We start from the raw sequence: 19,019 nt of genomic DNA on the forward strand, positions 1-19,019 counted from the left end.
CCCCCCCCCCCCCACCCCGGGCATTTTTGTGGACCATTGTTAGGGAGATGGTCTGGCTTCCAGCGTATCACTCTCACTGTCCTGGAGAAATCCAGACACTTACCCTAACTTCCATCCAAATTGAACACTTATCCCAAAAGATAATCCCAATCCTCGGTTCTCATGCAGGTATTATCAAGATAATGATATTGAAAGGAAATCAGCCTGGATTTACCCAAATCCAGTATGAGTGTCCTTATAAAAGAAAAAAAAAAAGGCACTGAGACACACAGAGGGGAGGCACAGGGGAAGACAAAGGCAGAAACTTCAGTGATGTCTCAAGAAGCCAAGGACAGAAACAAGAAACAAATTCTTACTTCAGTGATCCAGAGGAGATTCATCCTGCAAACACCCAGATTTCACACTTCTAGGCTCTAGAATCAGGAGAAAATGAATTTCTGTTGCCTTAAGCCACTAAGTTTGTAATTTGTTAGAGCTGCTCCAGGAAACAAATGCAAAATATATTTGTCCTTTCAGGCATCTTTGGAAAGGTGCTAAGACATCACCATGCTTATGCCCTCCCCCGTGCCCACCTTTTTCCATGAGAAACTCGAGCACGGGTCTCCTCACTCACCCCTGGGCCTGTTGGGGCTCACTAACCCGGCCAGAGTTTCCCCATTGCTTCCTCTTCTGTTCTTTTTCTTTGCTTCTTTCTTCCTCTTCTTCTTCGGGTTCTAGATTCACTTTCTAGAAGTTAAGACTCCAATCCATTATGTCACTTTAACTGAAGAAAGGACGTATCAGGGCCTCTGACTAGCTCTTCTGTAAGGACTGACTTGGCGAGATCCCACGGACTGGAAGCATTCTGCAGAGGAAACTGTCCTTCAGCCAGTTCTAAAAGCTGCCAGTCCAATATAAGGGTGTGGACAGGTTTGCTTTCTCCCAACACTTGGCTCCATGGTTTGCAGATGGTCACCTTCCCACTGTCCTCACATGTGCTTGTGTCTCTGGTTTCTCTTCCTTGTTTTAAAAGGACAGTTGTCTTATTCACTTAGGGCCCCTCTCTAACAGCCTCATTTTTAACTAACTGCCTCCTTAAACTCTTTCTCCAAATAGAGTCATATTCTAAGGTCTGGGTAGGTAGGACTTCAACATATGGATTTGGAGGAGCACATGTGGTCCTTAGCAAGTGTCCTCTTCTAGATTAAGTTGAGAGGAGGGTGATCATCCTCCCAGCTTGTTTGAGGCATGGGACAAAGAGCACACTGACAGTTCTCTTCAAGGGACTGCTTCCTGAAGACCAGCATTAACCTCCACTTTTCACACATTTATGCCTTCGATGTGGGTAAGAAAGTCAGGAGTTGTGACTCCTGTTTTGGGGTGATGCCTTTGAGTGTTTACAACTGGGTCTGGCACCCGAAACACTACTTTTATTTTGGTGCTGATGTTGATGTTGTTTTGACCGGTTACATCTATGCCTCTAAGACTAAATATTTAGTTCCTTAGCACCATTTGTCTGAGTGTTCTTTTTGTTTATCTCAATTCAGTTTTCGAATCTTATTTATAGTCCCACTTCAGTACCGTTAAGTAGAAAACTATCACAAAGAGAAGAAAAGAAAGAAAGAAAAACAGAAGAATGAATAAAGCCATTAAGCCAGTTGGTCTATACTTCATTGAATCTGACAGGTTCTGTTATTTAGATAATCCCTGAACTCAATAAATATTTACTTCATTTTGATCGATTTTAGTGATAGCTTTTTTTTTTTTAAAGACAAAGCTGTCAATAAACTTTAGTTATAGCTCTGTCTACAGAAGGAAGGAAGAGAAGGAGGGGATCTCAGATATCAAATCACTACTTTCAAAATATTTGAAGGGTTGGGATGCTATCTCTCATAAAGTAACGGTGTAGAATTGTCTTATTTCATAGATGGTCACCTGCACCTTGAAGAAATAAACTTAGTGACAACACTGAACTCCACCTCCTTCCATCCATCAAGTTCCTAGGGAGATAAAAGCACCAAGGCCTGAACTTGAGTCTTCCAGCCTGTGAATGTGATTCACGTTTCAAGGGCTGGCGATACCGGTCTTGGGACGCCTTGGGGACTTCATTTCTTAGCAGGGAGATCTTGGGGAATATCATTTGTTTGGGATCTCGTGAGGGTTCTTGAAATGCTGGGTTGATCATAGTTGCAGAGGGTCTGTGAAAGCAGCAGTCTGACAACGTGATGCATAGCCAGGCTCATCTATCTTCCAAAGTGGAAATTTCTAAAAATCTGCCTAGTAAACTCCAATTTAGGAAAGCTCCATCTTAAAGCACTTGACATCAAGGTTTTGTTTCTCCTTAAGACAATATTAATAACACACATTCCTTAAAAATCCTTCTGCTTGTATTTCCTGTTTAAAATTTAGTTAGAATTAAAACAAAAAAAAATTCCAAATTGACAGATTGGGGAGGGTGTGATGTGTAGGCTGGAATTTTGCGCTTATTATGCTTTCTTCCATCCTTCTTTCCTTCACTTCCATTTTCCTTCCTTCCCTCCCTCCCCTTTTCCTTTGGAGTTTAGTTGTTGTAGAATGCAGCCTGGATGGATCGCAATATTTGTGAATTCTTCAAGTTACAAAATAATTTTTCTTTTTTACAATTACATTCCAATTTCTGTTCTCTTGCTCTTTCCTGTGTGTAAACATACGTGTCTATGTATGGACACACACACACGTAGGTTTGTACCATAGGGGACAAGCTTACAAACTATGTAAACCAAATTTTTTTCTTTGTCAATTTCTGAGAAAACCTCTTGTCATGATGGTGGCGTTTTCAATGTTATCTGTACATTTATGGCAGTTTCTTCTCGTATGTTTCAACATTCTATTGTTAGGTCCATAGAAGTTCATGATAGCTGTATAGTTTTCATGGACTGTAAATCTGCTCATATGAAAACCTGACTAGGTGCCCCATTGAATGCTCTGCCTTTGTAGTCATTTTAACTAATATGAATATTGTCAATTGTTTTGTTTTTATTAGCATTTGCACGATGTTTTTCCTCTTTACCTTTTTTCTAACTAAAATATTAATTTATAATTTAATTTTTATCATTTCCATTATGGCCTCTTTTCTTACATATTTCATATGCTACTGTGTCCCTTTGTGTTTTCTGCTCTCTTGTCCACCCTTTCTCCCTCTTTAGATTTCCCTCTACCTCTCTTTCCCACCCAGGGGAGGCTGTTCGCCTGTCGGTGTTAGTTGTCTGCGTTTGGCAGGCCTCGTTATTGGTCCTGCCACTAAATTTCAGTGGTGTCTCAGTCACTGGGACAACCACAGGGCACATGCTCATTTCCCATGCCGCCTAGGGTGTCATTCCACACTGCACTGCCAATTAGTGTCCATTAGCCTGACACCTAGGTCTATATTTTCCCTCTCTTGGCGTATCTTTACTTTTCCTATTTAGTTTGTAGTTTTATCTTTGTAATATATGTATGTAGTTTAAGAACTGCAGTAGTCTCTATTGACAAGAAAGAAAGGTCTTTTATGTCATCCCACTGTACTTATTTATGTTCTCCAAGAACAACATTTTTTAGCCTTTTCACTATTTTTTTCTAATATTTATTTCTGTTTCTAAATGTCATATACTTATAGCTATTATTTGATTTTGTAGTTGAAAATACAATATTAACTTATTTTATGTAAGTTTTTAAAAATTCGTTTGTTTGCCTGCTTATTGCATGATACAAAGCAAAATTTCTCTTGTCTGTTTTCCTCATTTGGTGTATTTTGTTTAACTTCACTTAATATTTACTCAATTTTAGTGTTCGCATTGTTTACTACTGAGCCATGTATGTCCCATAATTACCTTTCTTTTTAAATGTAGTTTTAGTTTGTCTGAGAGTTAATAATTCTCTCTGCTGTTGTTGTTGGCTTCCTTTCTTGTGATCCCCCTCACGAACTTGTTCCCACACTGTCTGCCAGAAATGTAAATGGTTCCTCGATATGTTCAGATGCACCGGATACTTTATCAAGTTCTATTTCCCCCCACTTGGAGGCATCCCTTTCTAGAACCTTCTATCCTCCTGTGACATGGTAATGAAATGTCTTCTGTGTGGTATGGTGGCTACCTGTGCCTTTAGAGACTTCAGTCCTTTCTGGATTAGTTTAGGCCACAAAATGCTGCTTCTAGAACAAGAAGTCCTTGTTCACCACAATCTCCAAATTTCACATAGAATAGTTACATTTAATATACTTAATAAATGTTAGTTGTGAAAATAAACAAATCTTTTCTTTCTGAAAGCACACCAGACTTATACCTGTTCCTAGTAATTACTTGAATATTTATCCACATTCCAGCTTTGTATCTTTCTATCTTTCTTTCTTTCTTTTTTTAATACCAGGAACTGAACTCAGGAGCACTTTACTATTAAGCTACATCCTCACTCCTTTTTATTTTTCATTTTTGAGACAGGGTCTCAATAAATTGTTTTAGGGCCTCACTAAGCTGCTGAGACTGGCCTTGAATTTGGGGGTCTCCTTCCTCAGCCACCTGAGCCACCAGGATTATGGGTATGCACTACTGAATCTGGCCACATTCTATTTTTCAAATAAAGAATTGGCAGTAACTTACAAGCATGATGATACTTTCTCCTATCTCTGAAACAATAAACAATAAGCATCAATATTTCTATTTTACATGAAGTATTATGCACAAAAAGCATTTTACTCAGCACACAGCATTTTCATAGACCATTCTTGCTACCGGAGAGACAAATGAAATCAAAAAAATATGGGCCTTGCCTCAGTGGAGCTCAAAGTAAAGAAGGGCAAAGATAGACCTATAAACAGTTCTAGCTCTGTGTGTTATTGTATAGTAGGTGTTGATAGGAAGGTGTGGTTATGGTGGGGAGTTCAAGATGCCCCTAAAAAGAGGTCACATGCTAATTTCATTTTGGGAATCTGAAGGAAGAATATGCAATGTAAACATACACATGATCTACTCCTTACTTTTTATTTTTTACTGTACCTGATTTCCTTTGTGCATATAGATCTCAAAGGACAGTGTCATAGTAATAGAGAAAGTGACATGATGTCATTGGTAATGATGTTTTATAAACCAGGAGGCTGGGAGCCCATAGACCGTATTCATACAAGCTGAAATACTGATTCTTAATCACAGGCAAGTGGGAAAATACTGTTGTTTAGAGTGTTTCCTACATGTGTGCTCTACTGTAAGACTAGGCCACAGAGAGACGAAAAAACAAAAAACTGGTCGTAACTGCTCACCCTTTATGCACAAAACATAGTTAGTGCTCAACACATTGAGTCTAGAGGGGGAGAAAAGAACTAATGCTCAGCACCTACTATCTGCCATATGCAATTTTGCTTTGGCCCTTTTGATTTTTGTTAGACCTCTATGAAGTACTAGATATTAAATTCCCGCTTTACATACAGAGAAGTCACATGAATAATAAGGGTCAGAGACAGGATATAAACTCATCTGTGAGGCAATCTAGAGCCTCTGCAACTTCCATAATATTTTGCAAACTTGGAAGTCATAAATATATGATAAAATATTAATATTTTACATTTTTGTTGGAATCCCTTCTTTAACCTAATAGGATGAATATTCTAGAAAAATTTTATCTTTTTCAAATTACTAAAATGAAATATATGATCTTATAATTTCTGGTCAAAAATATTGCAATATTGTTAAACAGTGTTTGGGCCCCAAGTGCCCTCTTTCCTGTTACCATCAGCACTGCACTGAATTATGTGTTTGTTTTTCTTCTTATTGGGTCTATTGTGAAAACTCTTACTCATATTTTAACACTTGCCTTAAAATGCTTTCTTTTCATCGAAAGTACCCAACTCTCAGTGATGATGTTAATTCTCAAATGCTTATTTGTTGATTTCTCATTGTGTTTTTACATGATCTTTTTTTCCTTTTTATTTCTTCTTTTTAGCTACACATGACAGTAGAATGTATATTGACATATTATACATACATGAGTATAACCTCCTAACTTGTGGTTGTACTTAATGTGGTGTTACACCACTCATGTATTCATATATGAACACAGGAAAGTTATGTCTGGTTCTTTCTATTGTCTTTCCTATTCCCATCCCCCTTTCTGCCCTTCATTCACCTTTGTCTAATCTATTGAACTTCTATTCTTTCCTCTCCCTCCTTATTATGTGATAACATCTACATACCAGAGAGAACAGTTGACCTTTGGTTTTGTGGGATTGGCTTATTTCACTTAGCATGATAGTCTCCAGTTCCATCCATTTACCAGCAAATGCCATAATTTCATTCTTTTTTGTTACTGAGTAATATTCCTTGTCTATATATACCAAAATTTTTTTTATCCATTTGTATCTTGAAGGGCACCTAGGTTGGTCCCACAGTTTAACTATTTTGAATTGAGCTATTATAAATACTGAAGTGGCTGAGTCACTATAGTATGCTGATTTTAAATCCTTTGGGTATATACTAAGGAATGGGATAACTGAGTCAAATTGTGGTTCTATTCCAAGTTTTCTGAGGAATCCCCATACTGGTTTCCAGAGTGGTTGTATCAATTTGCAGTCCCATAAGCAATGCATGAGGGTACCTTTTCCCCTACATCGTCACCAACATTTATTGTTACTTGTATTCTTGATGATTGCCGTGACTGGAGTGAGATGGAATCTGAATGTAGTTTTAATCTGTGTTTTTCTAATTGCTAGAGATGTTGAACATTTTCTCATATCCCATTCTGTAGGCTCTCTGTTCATGTTCTTGATTGTTTCTTTTGCTGTAAAGAAGCATTTTAGTTTGATACTGTCTCATTTATTGATTCTTGATTTTACTTCTTGTGCTTTAAGGAGTCTTGTTGAGCAAGTAGATTACTAAGCCAACATGATGGAGATTAGGGCCTACTTTTTCTTCTAGTAGGTGCAAGGTCTCCAGTAAAATGCCTAGGTCCTTGACCCACTTTGATTTGATTTCTGTGCAGGGTGTGAGAGAGGGGTTTAATCTAATTTTATTACATATGGATTTCCAGTTCTTGCAGCACCGTTTGTTGAAGAGGCTATCTTTTCTCCAATGTATGTTTATGGTGCCTTTGTCTAGTATGAGATTATGTATTTATGTGGGTTTGTCTCTGTGTCTTCTTTTCTGTACCATGGGTCCTCATGTCTGTTTTGGTGCCACTACCATGCTGGTTTTGTTACTATAGGATACAACTCTTATCCTAGTGTTGTCTAAATAGTTAAATAAATATTTAGGCTGTGAGAACTTCAAAGGAAAGTTGGAGTGACACACTGAGTTACCCGGACTGAAACACTAATTCATGAAGCAAGATTATATATTTTTAAAGATTTGCCTAAATTGTATGTAAGTAACAGACTTCAAGAAGCTTAATCCATTGGTATTGGTATGGGTAGGACTGTCATATCCCTGTTTTGATGGTCATTGTCATCAGCTCTTGGAAAGCTTTTCAATCATTATGTGTCTTAGATTTCTTGTATGTTTATTTGGAACGATAATCATACATCTTCTAAGGCCTATTCTGAGGGAATATGGCCTAGCTGAATTGAGCTGTTGGGGTAGGATTGGCAGAGAGCTAATGCTGAACAAACGGCCTTTACTGTGAACAATTAAATGTGCTACAAATTTGTTCTGTTGGACACACGATAGATGAAATAATATTTTCATTTTCTTGAGTAGTAATTCTCATTACATGTTCAGAATCCCCTTCAATATTGTCTCCCAGTGCCCAGAGGTATCCATGCCAACGAACTTTATATTTATCAATCACCTTGCTGTTCTTTGTGGCTTTGCCACTTGAGATGGTACTACCAAACAATTCACAATTTAGTGTTACATGTTTTGGACACTGTAAGGACAGAACTGCATCATGTACATATTCTACAACTTGCTTTCCCCCTTCTCAATATTATAGTTGGGAAATTCGTGCAGGTTGATCTGTGTAGATGTAGTTCATTCCTTCTTACTCCTGTGGAGGCTCTCCTTGTATGAATATTCTGTAGTTTATTTATTGTCTGGATAAGAGAAGGCTGGGTTGCTTCCAGTGGTTTTCTCTCTCTTGTTTATTTCACTTTGTTTTTTTGCTGTCGCAGTCAAGGCTATGTATGGCTCCGGGTCCACATTTGTAAAAACAGAGCATGCGGTGGCACATGAATTTTGGGTTTGGGTACACGATGTGCTTCTGAGTTTTACTAGACGTTTCCACGTTGCTCCCCACCAGCACTGTCTATGCATTCCTGCTGAGCAGCAGTCTCTCCAGTGCTTCATATTGCACAACTTTTAAATTTGTGCCAACTGTGTGGGTGTAGAATTGTATCTCATTGCGGTTTTCATTTGCATTTCCCAGATTTTTAATGATCTCTTACATTTTTAAAAATGTTTACTGAATGTTTGTTTTTCCTTCTGTGAAGGAACTGTTAACATCTTTTGTCCATTTTTTTTTTCCTGAAGTCTTTTTGGTTTTTTAATTGAAATTTCAAAATATAATTATCGATACGTCAATTTCTTGCAGTTGTATCAGTTTTTTGCTTCATGTATTTTGAAATTCTCTGTCCTTTTGGTTAATTTACCCTCTTGAAGTTATGAAAAGAATTTATTCCTGGAGATATTTTGTCCTAAAATCTACATTGATATTTATGTGGCTAGTCTAGTTTTCCAAGCTACTGATAGGTTTATTTTTTTTTTCCATCTTGTCACTTTAATCTTCCTGTGTCTTTCCACTTAAATGTCTTGTAGGTAATATATAATTGAGCCTTGCATTTGTATTCAATCTGATAATTGCTGCCTTTCACTTGGGTTGTTTAGACTTGTTTCCATTCAATGATATTATTGACGTGGTCAGGTTTAAATCGTAACATCTTGCTATTTGTTTTTTACTTGGCTCATCTGTCTTTTATTCTCTTTTCTGACTTTCTCAAATTATGTTTTATGATTCCATTACGTACTGTTTGCTGGCTTATTAGCTATAATTCCTTGTTTTGTTATCCCAGTGTTTCCTTCAGAAATTTATAGTGCACATCTTTTAACATGTCATTGTCAAGTGATATCGTACCACTTCCCATACAACCTAAGACTCTTGACAACAATCTACGTCTCTTTCTCCTTTCCCAGGCTTTATGCTAGTGTTGATGTACCATTCATTCCTATGCAGGTGAGAACCCTTATCCCCCCTTCTCAGGACAAAAGCCTGCACCTCTACCTGCTCATGCTGCTAAACCATGCTTTCATTTTGTTTTCTGGATTACCAAACTTCCTGTCAGATTAATGATGCCCTAAAAATGCATTTCTTTATTTCATCCAGGATTAATACTTGTTTTGAGGATGGCTCAGAGTACAGGATTAACCCGAAAATAGCAGTCTTGTGCATCATAAACAACTATTGTACTTTAGGATGTGGGGATAATTGGAATTAGAGAAAATTCCTAAAAAAACAAATGAGTTATTAATATTATTCATTCAGCAATATTTATGCTGAAGTACTCTGAGTGCTGGCAGGGATATATGCTTATCAAAATATCAATTATACTTGTTTATTTTCAATTCAAAGCTCAGTTTCTCATTGCAATAATGTTTAGACATGTTTTGTTTAATAAGCGTCTGTGGAGAACAAGTTAGCCCACATAAGTAATCCTGCTAAGTAATATTTATTTCTTAAAATAGTCAAAACTGGCTTTCATCAAGTTGAGGGACTCTTTCTAACATAGATAGACTATGTTTTGCACTTCTGAGGAGTATGGCATCAGTTGGCTCTTTCTTCATTGCTCGAGTTTTATTATAAAGAGCAGCATGATCACATGGAAGGACTTGAACTTGTAAGATCTGGATACGAATCTTGGCACTATTACTATCCAACAGTGTGCTCTTAGTCGAGTTACGTATCAGCAATATGGTGAAGCAGCTTATGCTGGCTCATGAAAGGCTATTGTTAAGTTTCCTGTACTTTAATGAGCTGATTCTTAAACACAGTAATTTAAAAAAATTAAACAATATAGATGCATAAATAAAGAATTTAAATTAAAAACTAAGTTAAGCCAGATGTAGTGGTGCATACCTGTAATTCCAGCTACTCAAGAGGCTGAGGCAGGAGTATCTCAAATTCAAGACCAGCCTGGTCCACTTAGTGAGACACTATCTTAAAATACAAAAGTGCTGGGATGTAGCTCAGTGGTAGCACACCCTTTCCCTCCTTGGGTTCATTCCAAATAACCAAAACCAAAAGCTACTCCTCATCTTTCTGCCTTCGGTTCTATCACATTGGTTGTTGGAACTTGGCCATGGCTGCCAATTATACCACAGACGTTGGTAAATGCTGAAAGTCAGTGTTTGATTTATTATTTTGTTTGTGGTCAGGACCTGAGAAAGCATTAACAACTGTGATGGTTTAGATGTGAAATGTTCCCCAAAATCTCATGCATGAGACAATGCAGGAAGGTTCAGGGTGAAATGATTAGATGATGAGCTTTGTAACCACGGATAGGTAACTGTAGGCAGGTAGGGTGCGGCTGGAAGAAGTAGGTCACTAGGAATGTGCCTTTAAGGTTTATATTTTGTCCCGGGTGAATAGAACTCTCTCTGCTTTCTGATTGCCATGTCCTGAGCTGCTCTCCACTGCTATACTCTTCTGCTTTGATATTCTGTCTCAAATTGGAGCTAGAGGAATGGAGTCAACTGTTTATAGATTGAGACCTCTGAAACCCTGAGCACTAAATAAACTTTTCCTTCTTATTTAAAATTGTTCTTGTCAGGTCTTTTGGTCACAGTGGCAAAAAATTGACTAAAACAAAAGTGCAGATTAAACTTGTGTGGCTGTTGCATTGTGAGTAGCACAAAAACTGAGGAAATATTCTTTCAGTATTTGAAAATTGTTATATGATTTAGTAAAGAAGTGGCTCACATCACTGGTGAACAAGTCAAGTTCTGGTACATCTTCGTTATTTTCCTTTCAGATGAATTTCAAATACCAATGGTTGTATTTTAAGCAAAAATATCAACCAACTGTCATGTATAAACTACATGTTTATTAGTTTGTAACTGCACAATGACCACACATGTAAAAATTAAAAGACCATTCTATGAAAATCAATTGACTACATGGAATTTACAGCAAGGAACATTGCATATTTTATTATTTATAAACTGTGTCTATCCTTTAGTAAGATCGACAGTAAACACTTCTACATGTCTATGCGGTTTTTTTTTTAACATATAGCCAGTAGTTAAATATTTACTAGCATACCACTGCTTAAATTCTCTGAGATTAAGTGCCTTCATTTATTGAATCAATTATTCAAAACTGTGAGCACCATACTTGAAAAAATCATATATTCATGTTTGTATCTGTCTCATTCTGGAAAGTACAATACGTTTTAACTAGTCCAGAGTTCTTTGTGTAGATCTTAGTATCCTTCCTTGAGATCAGTGCTCATTTTGCTTTTATTAGAGCTCCCCCTTTTAGCAGCTTCTCCTGTCTCCTCATGGTTCTCACCCACAGATGCTGCTGTTATTACTACTACTACAAGTACCACCACCACCACCACCACTACTGCTACTAGTACTATTTTTGTATCCTTCCCCTCCCCTTCCCCTCCTCCTCTTCTTCCTCCTCCTTTTCCTCCTCTATGGATTGAACCCAGAGGTACTCATTACTGAACCATATCCCCAGCCTTTTCATTTTATTTTGAGACAGAGTCTCTCTAGGTTTCCCAGACTGCCCTTGAACTTGAGCGCGTCCTGCCTCAGCCTCCCAGGTAGCTGAGATTACTGCCTGTGCCACCGTCCTTGGCTCTCTCCCATAACTTCTTACCTTGTATGTCGTCCCTTTCTTGGGCTGGTGATGATATCTGATCCTGTTGGAACTGTGCGTACAATATGAGTACCGAGATGCTCATTGAGGACCTGAGGATAGCTTTTGTTTACTCCAGCCGTAAACACTTCACTTACATCACAATTAGGATGGGATAGTCTAGGCTTATAAAAAAGGATTGTGGATAATCAGTAAACAGTCTCCCATGTGCCTTCCACCTTGTCTCAGGAATGAAACACGGAAGATGCCACTGAACACCACGTGTGCTCTTCCCTGGTTCCTCATGCCCCATTTTTTCCCTGAGGACAACCCCTAACCTGAGTTTTTCAGTCCCAGGAATGTTGCTGTACTTTGGCTTCCTAGGTATATGCTCGGAAAATACATAGGTTACCTTATATTTCCTTAAACATAAAAACATGATTAAAATAATATATATATTCTTTAAAAATAAATGAATAGACTATATTTCAGGTCAGTTTTGGACTCTACCTCACAATTGAGTGAATGCCCTTCCCTGCTTTCTGTAAAGGTATGGGCCATGACACTGGTTGTTTTGCAATTGCCTCTTATGTAAGATCCCCAGGAACCGCAGGCACAATGTAGTTCACCCTGGCATCACTTGTACTAGGCATAGTGCTTGATACAAAACATACATGGGATTAATGGAAGTACAAATGATGAATTTCAGATACCAATATCATATCAACAGTGAAAATGAGTGACTTCCCACAGATAAGAGACTGGACCATCATAGGCTCCACTGTCAAATAACAGGTGGACAGAGTTGTGTTCATTAGGTTTTTTGTTGCTGTGACAAAATACCTGAGAAAATCAACCTAAAGGAGGAAAAATTTAGTTTGGTTCATGGTTTCAGAAATTTCAGCCCATGTTCACTTTTTACTCTGTTGCTTTGGACATGGAGTGCCTGGAGGAGCATAGGAGTTCACTTCAAGGCATTCAGGAAGCAGAAAGACAGAGGGAGAAATGGGAAGGGGAGAGGGAGAGAGAGAGAAAAGAAGGGACTGGGGACAAGACACAGTCCCCAAGGACATGCTCCCAAGGATTTACACCCTTCCACCACGTCCCACTTACTGCAGTTTCCACCACTTCTCAAATAGTCTGTTCAGCTCTGAATTCATTAGTCCATTGGTGAAGTGAGAGCTCTTATGGTTCAATCACTTCCCAAAGGCTCCATCTCTGAACACCGCTGCACTGGGGACTCTGTCTTTAACACATGAGCCTTTGGGAGAAAGTCCATTTCCAGACCATAATAGATTCAAGTATGAAGGGCCAGACATAAGGTCCCAAGACTATGTGGTGTGCAAGGACAGGGTGTGTCAGTCATGGCCGGGAGGAATGTTCATGCGGAGACGATGTTTTGGACTCAGACATTCATAAGTTGGATCCTACCTCTGTTTACCGGCCAAGAGATCTTCAGATAATGAACCATGAAAGCTGGCTATGCAGAGGTACTGATGCAGTAATTTTTTATTTTCCACTAGTCAGCTTCAGGGATCAAGAACAGCTAAACACATAACCCACTCACACGTGTTATTTTAAAGGCATATTTTAAAGTTATAAATATGGCACATTGAGCTAATGAGGTGTGTTCTTTCTGTGACAAATATTTACATTCCACATATGCCTCTCCATGTCAAGAGTGTAACTGTTGCATTTTCTTCTTTTTCTCAGGAGGCTGGGATGCAGATGGAAGAGGCCCTTGTGTCTGGGACACATTCACCCATCAGGGAGGAGAGAGAGTTTTCAAGAACCATACTGGTGATGTAGCTTGTGGCAGCTACACTCTGTGGGAGGAAGATCTGAAATGTATCAAACAGCTTGGATTGACTCATTACCGCTTCTCTCTTTCCTGGTCACGTCTGTTACCTGATGGGACGACAGGTTTCATCAACCAGAAAGGCAAGTGTTTCTTAAAAATAGAAGGTTGCAGCTTTAATTCAAGGTTATTGCTGCAGCCTGGCATAATTAATCCAGTATGCTATTCTGCAGTGTAGCTTTGAAATTGCAAGTTTTCAGAGTGATTATAGGCTAAATTTTTGGAAATGGTTTTGCATGAGCTTTCTCAGTAATATTTTGGTTTTCCTTCACTGTTGAGCTCTTTCTTGGGGGAGGGAGGTTGAAATAAGCGTTTTACTTATGTAAGATGTTATCCGAGTGTTAACCTGAAGGTGAATTTTGAAAAGTTGTTGTATTAAACTATTTTCAGTTATGTAGCCCTGTGAGAAGTTATGAGACGCCCTGAAGAACCTACGATGATTCTGAGCATGTTAATCGAAGCTGAATTAGTGGAACTAATTAACCTGCATAGGGATTAGTATCCAGGGCCCAGGAGTCCATTTATTGTTAGGAAGTACCAGCTACATCACTTCCTATGGGTACAAGTATCTCTTGGGCACCCCTTAGTGCCTCAGTTTCCCCAAGAGTAGAAAGGAACACTCTTATAGTTTGCACTTTATAGAGAGTTGTTGAAAGATTAAATGAAAAAATAGATTGCAAAGTACTTAACACACATAAACATTAAATAAATGTTAGCTTTTATTTTTATTATGCCTTGTAATTAAAAGGATCATTCCCTGTCTTAGTGAATGCCTATTGTTTATTAGGCATTTCTAGACTCGTTTTTCTCGAATTCTCACAACCAATAAGAAAGGTATAATGATATCTGACAGAGATGTGTGTCCAATTGACATTTTGGGGAAGTGGTAGATTTGAGCCTAAGCTCTGGCTAAGCCCCTTCCACCTAACAGGACCAGAAAATAATGACCCGAGGGCCAAATCTGGTTTGCCACCTGTTTTCTTAAATAAAGTTGTATTGGAACAGGGCCATGCCCATTCATTACACATCGTCTATGGTTGCTTTCTCACTCTGATGGCAGGATCGAGTAGTTGTGGCAGAGACCATATGGCCCGCGAAGCCTAAAGTCTTTACTCTCTGGTCCTTTATAGGAAAAGTTTGCCAACCCCTGCATTACAACATATGGCTTCTTAATAATGATCCTTTACTACTACTTCCTCCTGGAAAGGATTTTGCATTACTCTTCAGCTGAGACTGGGGGAACAAGTGAGGGGCCACCAGTGAAAATTTAATAAGAGTCTCTGATTGCAGGGTAGGAAGGTGGATGGCTCAAGGGTGAGGGCACCTTGGTGGCATACACTTCCCACACCTGCGCCTTCGCTGATAGCCTGGGATTCTTTATGAGCTAGTTGTGAGATCCCCACATATAACTACCCACCATGACAAGTCCTAGGTGGCCATGAGCACCTGCAGTGCTCATTTCGTGTAAGTAGGCGTGATCTCCTCATGGTACATGAAGCCACCACTTAAGGGCCCACATGAAGCTCTGGCCTTTGTGCAGCCTCCCGCAAATAAGGACAGTGCAGGGTAAGCAGGCCCATTGCTTGGTTCTGAAGACACTGGCCCCTGAATGATTGCTGTTGGTTGAATGTGTACTTTCCTGACATCCGTGGTTCATTTTGTTTTTGACTTTGAACAAGTGGCAATTTGTTGTTCCTTTTAAAAGTGAACTCATCATTGTCTGCCTTCCTAATTCAACATCTATCTGTTCCCTTTTCTTTGGTACTACTGTACCCCAAGGTCTAAAGAACAAAAAGTAATCTTTGAATCCTCTCATTTCTTTGTTTCCAATATCTAATTGGCTGCCAAATGAGGTTCATTCTCCTTGTGCCCACTTATTCTCTCCCCTCCTAACTCCCCCTCTGCCCTGGATTAGGTATTTATCATTTCCACCAAAGGCTTTTTGATGTATCCCGATGGGTCTATCTACTTTCCCTCTGTTTGTTCTTTGATTCTTCCTATAAAATACTACTACTGCCATTTTCCTAAAGCTTGGTCTAAGTCATATTAGTCTGGATCATTTCTTTCTAAAAAAAGGCAAAATTAAAAATTTTCAGCCATCTCAAACCTCAATATCCAGTCTCTACTCCTTTCTATATCATATCAGGTTCTATTAGACTTAGTCTTCGCCCACTCCCAAAGCTTTGCAAGCTGTGTTTCCCCTTGCCTGTGTCCCATGTGACTCCCCCACATCATCTCCCTAGCACACAGCCCAATCCTTATCTAACATACTTTGCATTTTTCTGCTTTCGTAGGACTTTGCTGACATTCTTCCTTCTGCCTGGAATGGTCTTTCCCTGACCCCCAGCTGCACCCGCTGAAGGCCTAGCCTGCTGCTTAGGCCTAAAAGCCTATCACAAATACTTCATCTTTAAAGTGTTCTTCTGTTCCAAGCCACAAGATATATATATATATATAATTTTTTTTTCTGTTCCCATAGCACTTTGCAAACCTGTTAAGGTATTTGTCACACTCTTCATTGTTACCATTTTTATATCCACCGTTTTTCAGTACCTCGAGTTTATTTTCATTCATCCAAAGTGTCTACTGTGCATCAGAGACTGTGCTAGGTGCTCACAATGCAGATTTAAGGGAATCCCTTGAGTTGCTTACAGTGTACTGGGCAGATAATTCTGCCCTGCACACTCCTGTAACAGTCCAGTGCCTTACAGCGAGGAATTCAGTAAACGGTTACTAAATTTAATTGAATTAGGTCAATAGCAACAATAAAAATCACCACTGAGGAATTTTTGCTTTTTATTGAACATGTAGGATGTATAGCTTGCTGTGTCAAACATTGTACTTACTTTGGCAAATTTAATGCTCATAAGTGCCCTCTGAGCAAAGAGCCTCTCAAAACAGAGGGAATAATGTTAAAGTGGGTGTAGGCTGAATGTAAAACTTCCAAGATGACAAATTTAGTTAGGACTGAGATCAACCTATGTCTGTCTAACATCAAAACTCAGCATTCAGCTTAGAGTTCATTTACAGGCTCAACAAAGCACTTGGTGCTCTATTTCCCTGTTGGTAAAAGGAAATGGACACTCTGTGTCACTAAGGTTCTTTCCACTGATTCTAGGAGTCTGTTTTCCTGTGCCCCCATTTGGATGGTAAACAACAAAATATTCCTACTACCACTTAACAGCTACTAGTACTACTACCTCTAATCACAGTCCCCATCAATATGGTATACTGGTCCACAATCCCACAATTCCTTATGTGAAATTCTAAAATCTAAATTCTAAAAGGTTCCAAGGATTTTTGTAAAGTTAAATTAGTACCACCAGCTGACCTAAAAATGGGTGTAAAAAATATTTTTATAACCTTATTTTTAATTCTATTTTAATTCTATTTCATGAGAATATTTATATATTTTGCTGCAGAAATAATAAGGAATAATGATTAATTTTAATATATGATATATGCTCTGCGTTTCTTTTTTAAAATAAAAAAAATTCTAAACATTTTTCTTTCCAAAAGTTTTAGATGAAGGATTATAGATTTCTCCCAATATGTCAACATAGCAAGCTTTTTAGAGCCAAGTTAAGATATATAGAAGTCCATGGGGACACACTGTAGGTCACCAGTCTAAGATCAGGGAAGCAGAAAAACTGGGGCAGGAAGGTGGTGGAGGTGTGGCACTGGACTCCTTGGAGTCACCCGAACAACACAGGGAAGTCACTCACGCTAAGCTCGCGCGGCCGGCACGTGCCTGCAGAATCAAGCTTTTTGCATTTGGCCCCAGCTTTTGTAAAGCCACAGTTGATTAATATTACAGACTTTTCCCTGAACAAGAGGGCACTGGAGGTGTTTCCAGGAGGCAGAATTTCAATAAGCAGTTGCTCATTCTTGTGCAGTGATCTGTTGAAGCGATTGGAACTGTTTTAACTCAGGAAGGCCATCGTTTGTTTTTTTCCATTTAAACATTTTCTCAAAAAACGTGGAAAGAATTAGAAAATCCCTGTCCCTGCCTTTTCAAGAAATCCTCACCCCCGTTGTGTGTGGGTTTGACTACCCAATTTAAAGCTTGATTATGGGACATTTGGAACCTTATAAAATTCTATGTCTCCAAACTGGAAGAATATCTTACAAAGTGCAATTATTACATAGCCTTTCTCTTTCAAATGTCAAGTTTTCAAGGCTTAACAAGAAGAGATTGAGCTGGCAACTCAAATCACATATTTCTGTATTTCTCAACTGTCCAAGTACATTTTCATATCTGCCATGAAAGTAAGTTTCGGGTGATTAGTAGGAGACCCAAGTATTGGTATGGAAAAAAAGAGAAAAGAGAATATTTATGTAGAATTTCTTGTTCATGTTAAAATTTAAAATAGAAGAGCACTTAGTGGGAATGATTTAAGTAAATTAACTAAACAAACATTAACCTCATATTCTATGTTGAACCCTATATTAGGCTGAATAATGATCTCCCTAAACATGTCCTTGTCTTGAATATTAGGAGCTGAGAATATATTAGATTAACTGGTAAAAGGAACTCTACAGATTAAATTAAGGATCTCAAGATGACATGACCCTGGGTCATCTGTGTGGTCCCATTGTGATCACAGGGGCCCCTTACAAGAGAGAGGCAAGAGGATTAGTGCCAGGGAGAGGAGATATGAAGACTGAAGCAGAGGACTGAGGGGAGGAATGAGGATGAAGTTGGAAGCATGGGCCCCGAGGGAGAGCATTCAGGGGGCCTCTCCATCCTGGAAAAGGCAAGGAAGTGGATTCTCCTCTACAGCCTCCAGAAGGAGCTGCTACATCGTGATTTCAACCCACAGAGAATTACTTGGAATTCTCACCCTCAGAGCTGTAAAATGATGAATTTGTGGTGGTTTTGGCCTCTTAAGTTTGTGGTAACTTGTTACAGCAGCAACAGCTAACTAATACAGGCAGTGTGACAAGAGAACCTATTAAAGCAATTAATTGGTCAGAATTGTGTGAGAGGTGTGAACCAAAGTGACTATGTGTATTTGACATGTTAGACACAAGATCAAAATGAATTCTTGTTACAGTATTTATAGTTTTGTTGTTGTTGTTTTAATCTGGAAGTATCATCTTTGCAAGATCCAGTCACCTCCTTTTAGAAGGTATTCACACCTTTCTTTGTACTCTATAATTCTGCTCCACTCCCAGACACAGTTGATAGGACAGAGGAAAGCCTTCATCCCCTGTGATATCTGACTCCTGTGACCTTGTTGAAAACGCCGAGTTTGCCCAGTAGTTTTCCTCTCTCAAGGGTGTTTGCAATGCAGACACTGAGGTCGGAGTTGGTTGGTGGAGGGCACCAGGACATTTGCAGATGGTTTGGCCATTTTGAGACCACAGAAAATTGGGCACA

The 19,019-nt window shown here is 38.9% G+C and overlaps 1 protein-coding gene across 1 annotated transcript in view; it reads left to right on the forward strand.

Moving 5' to 3' along the window:
* LOC107139156 (cytosolic beta-glucosidase) overlaps positions 1–19,019 on the forward strand; it is a 109,323-nt gene that overhangs the window by 26,089 nt on the left and 64,215 nt on the right. The window contains exon 3 of the mRNA XM_048784275.1: positions 13,492–13,719. Coding sequence (XP_048640232.1) covers positions 13,492–13,719 — 228 coding nt within the window. The remainder of the gene's footprint in view (positions 1–13,491; positions 13,720–19,019) is intronic.

Source organism: Marmota marmota, unplaced genomic scaffold (genome assembly GCF_001458135.2).
Source record: "Marmota marmota marmota unplaced genomic scaffold, marMar, whole genome shotgun sequence".
In the NCBI taxonomy this organism is placed as follows: Eukaryota; Metazoa; Chordata; class Mammalia; order Rodentia; family Sciuridae; genus Marmota; species Marmota marmota.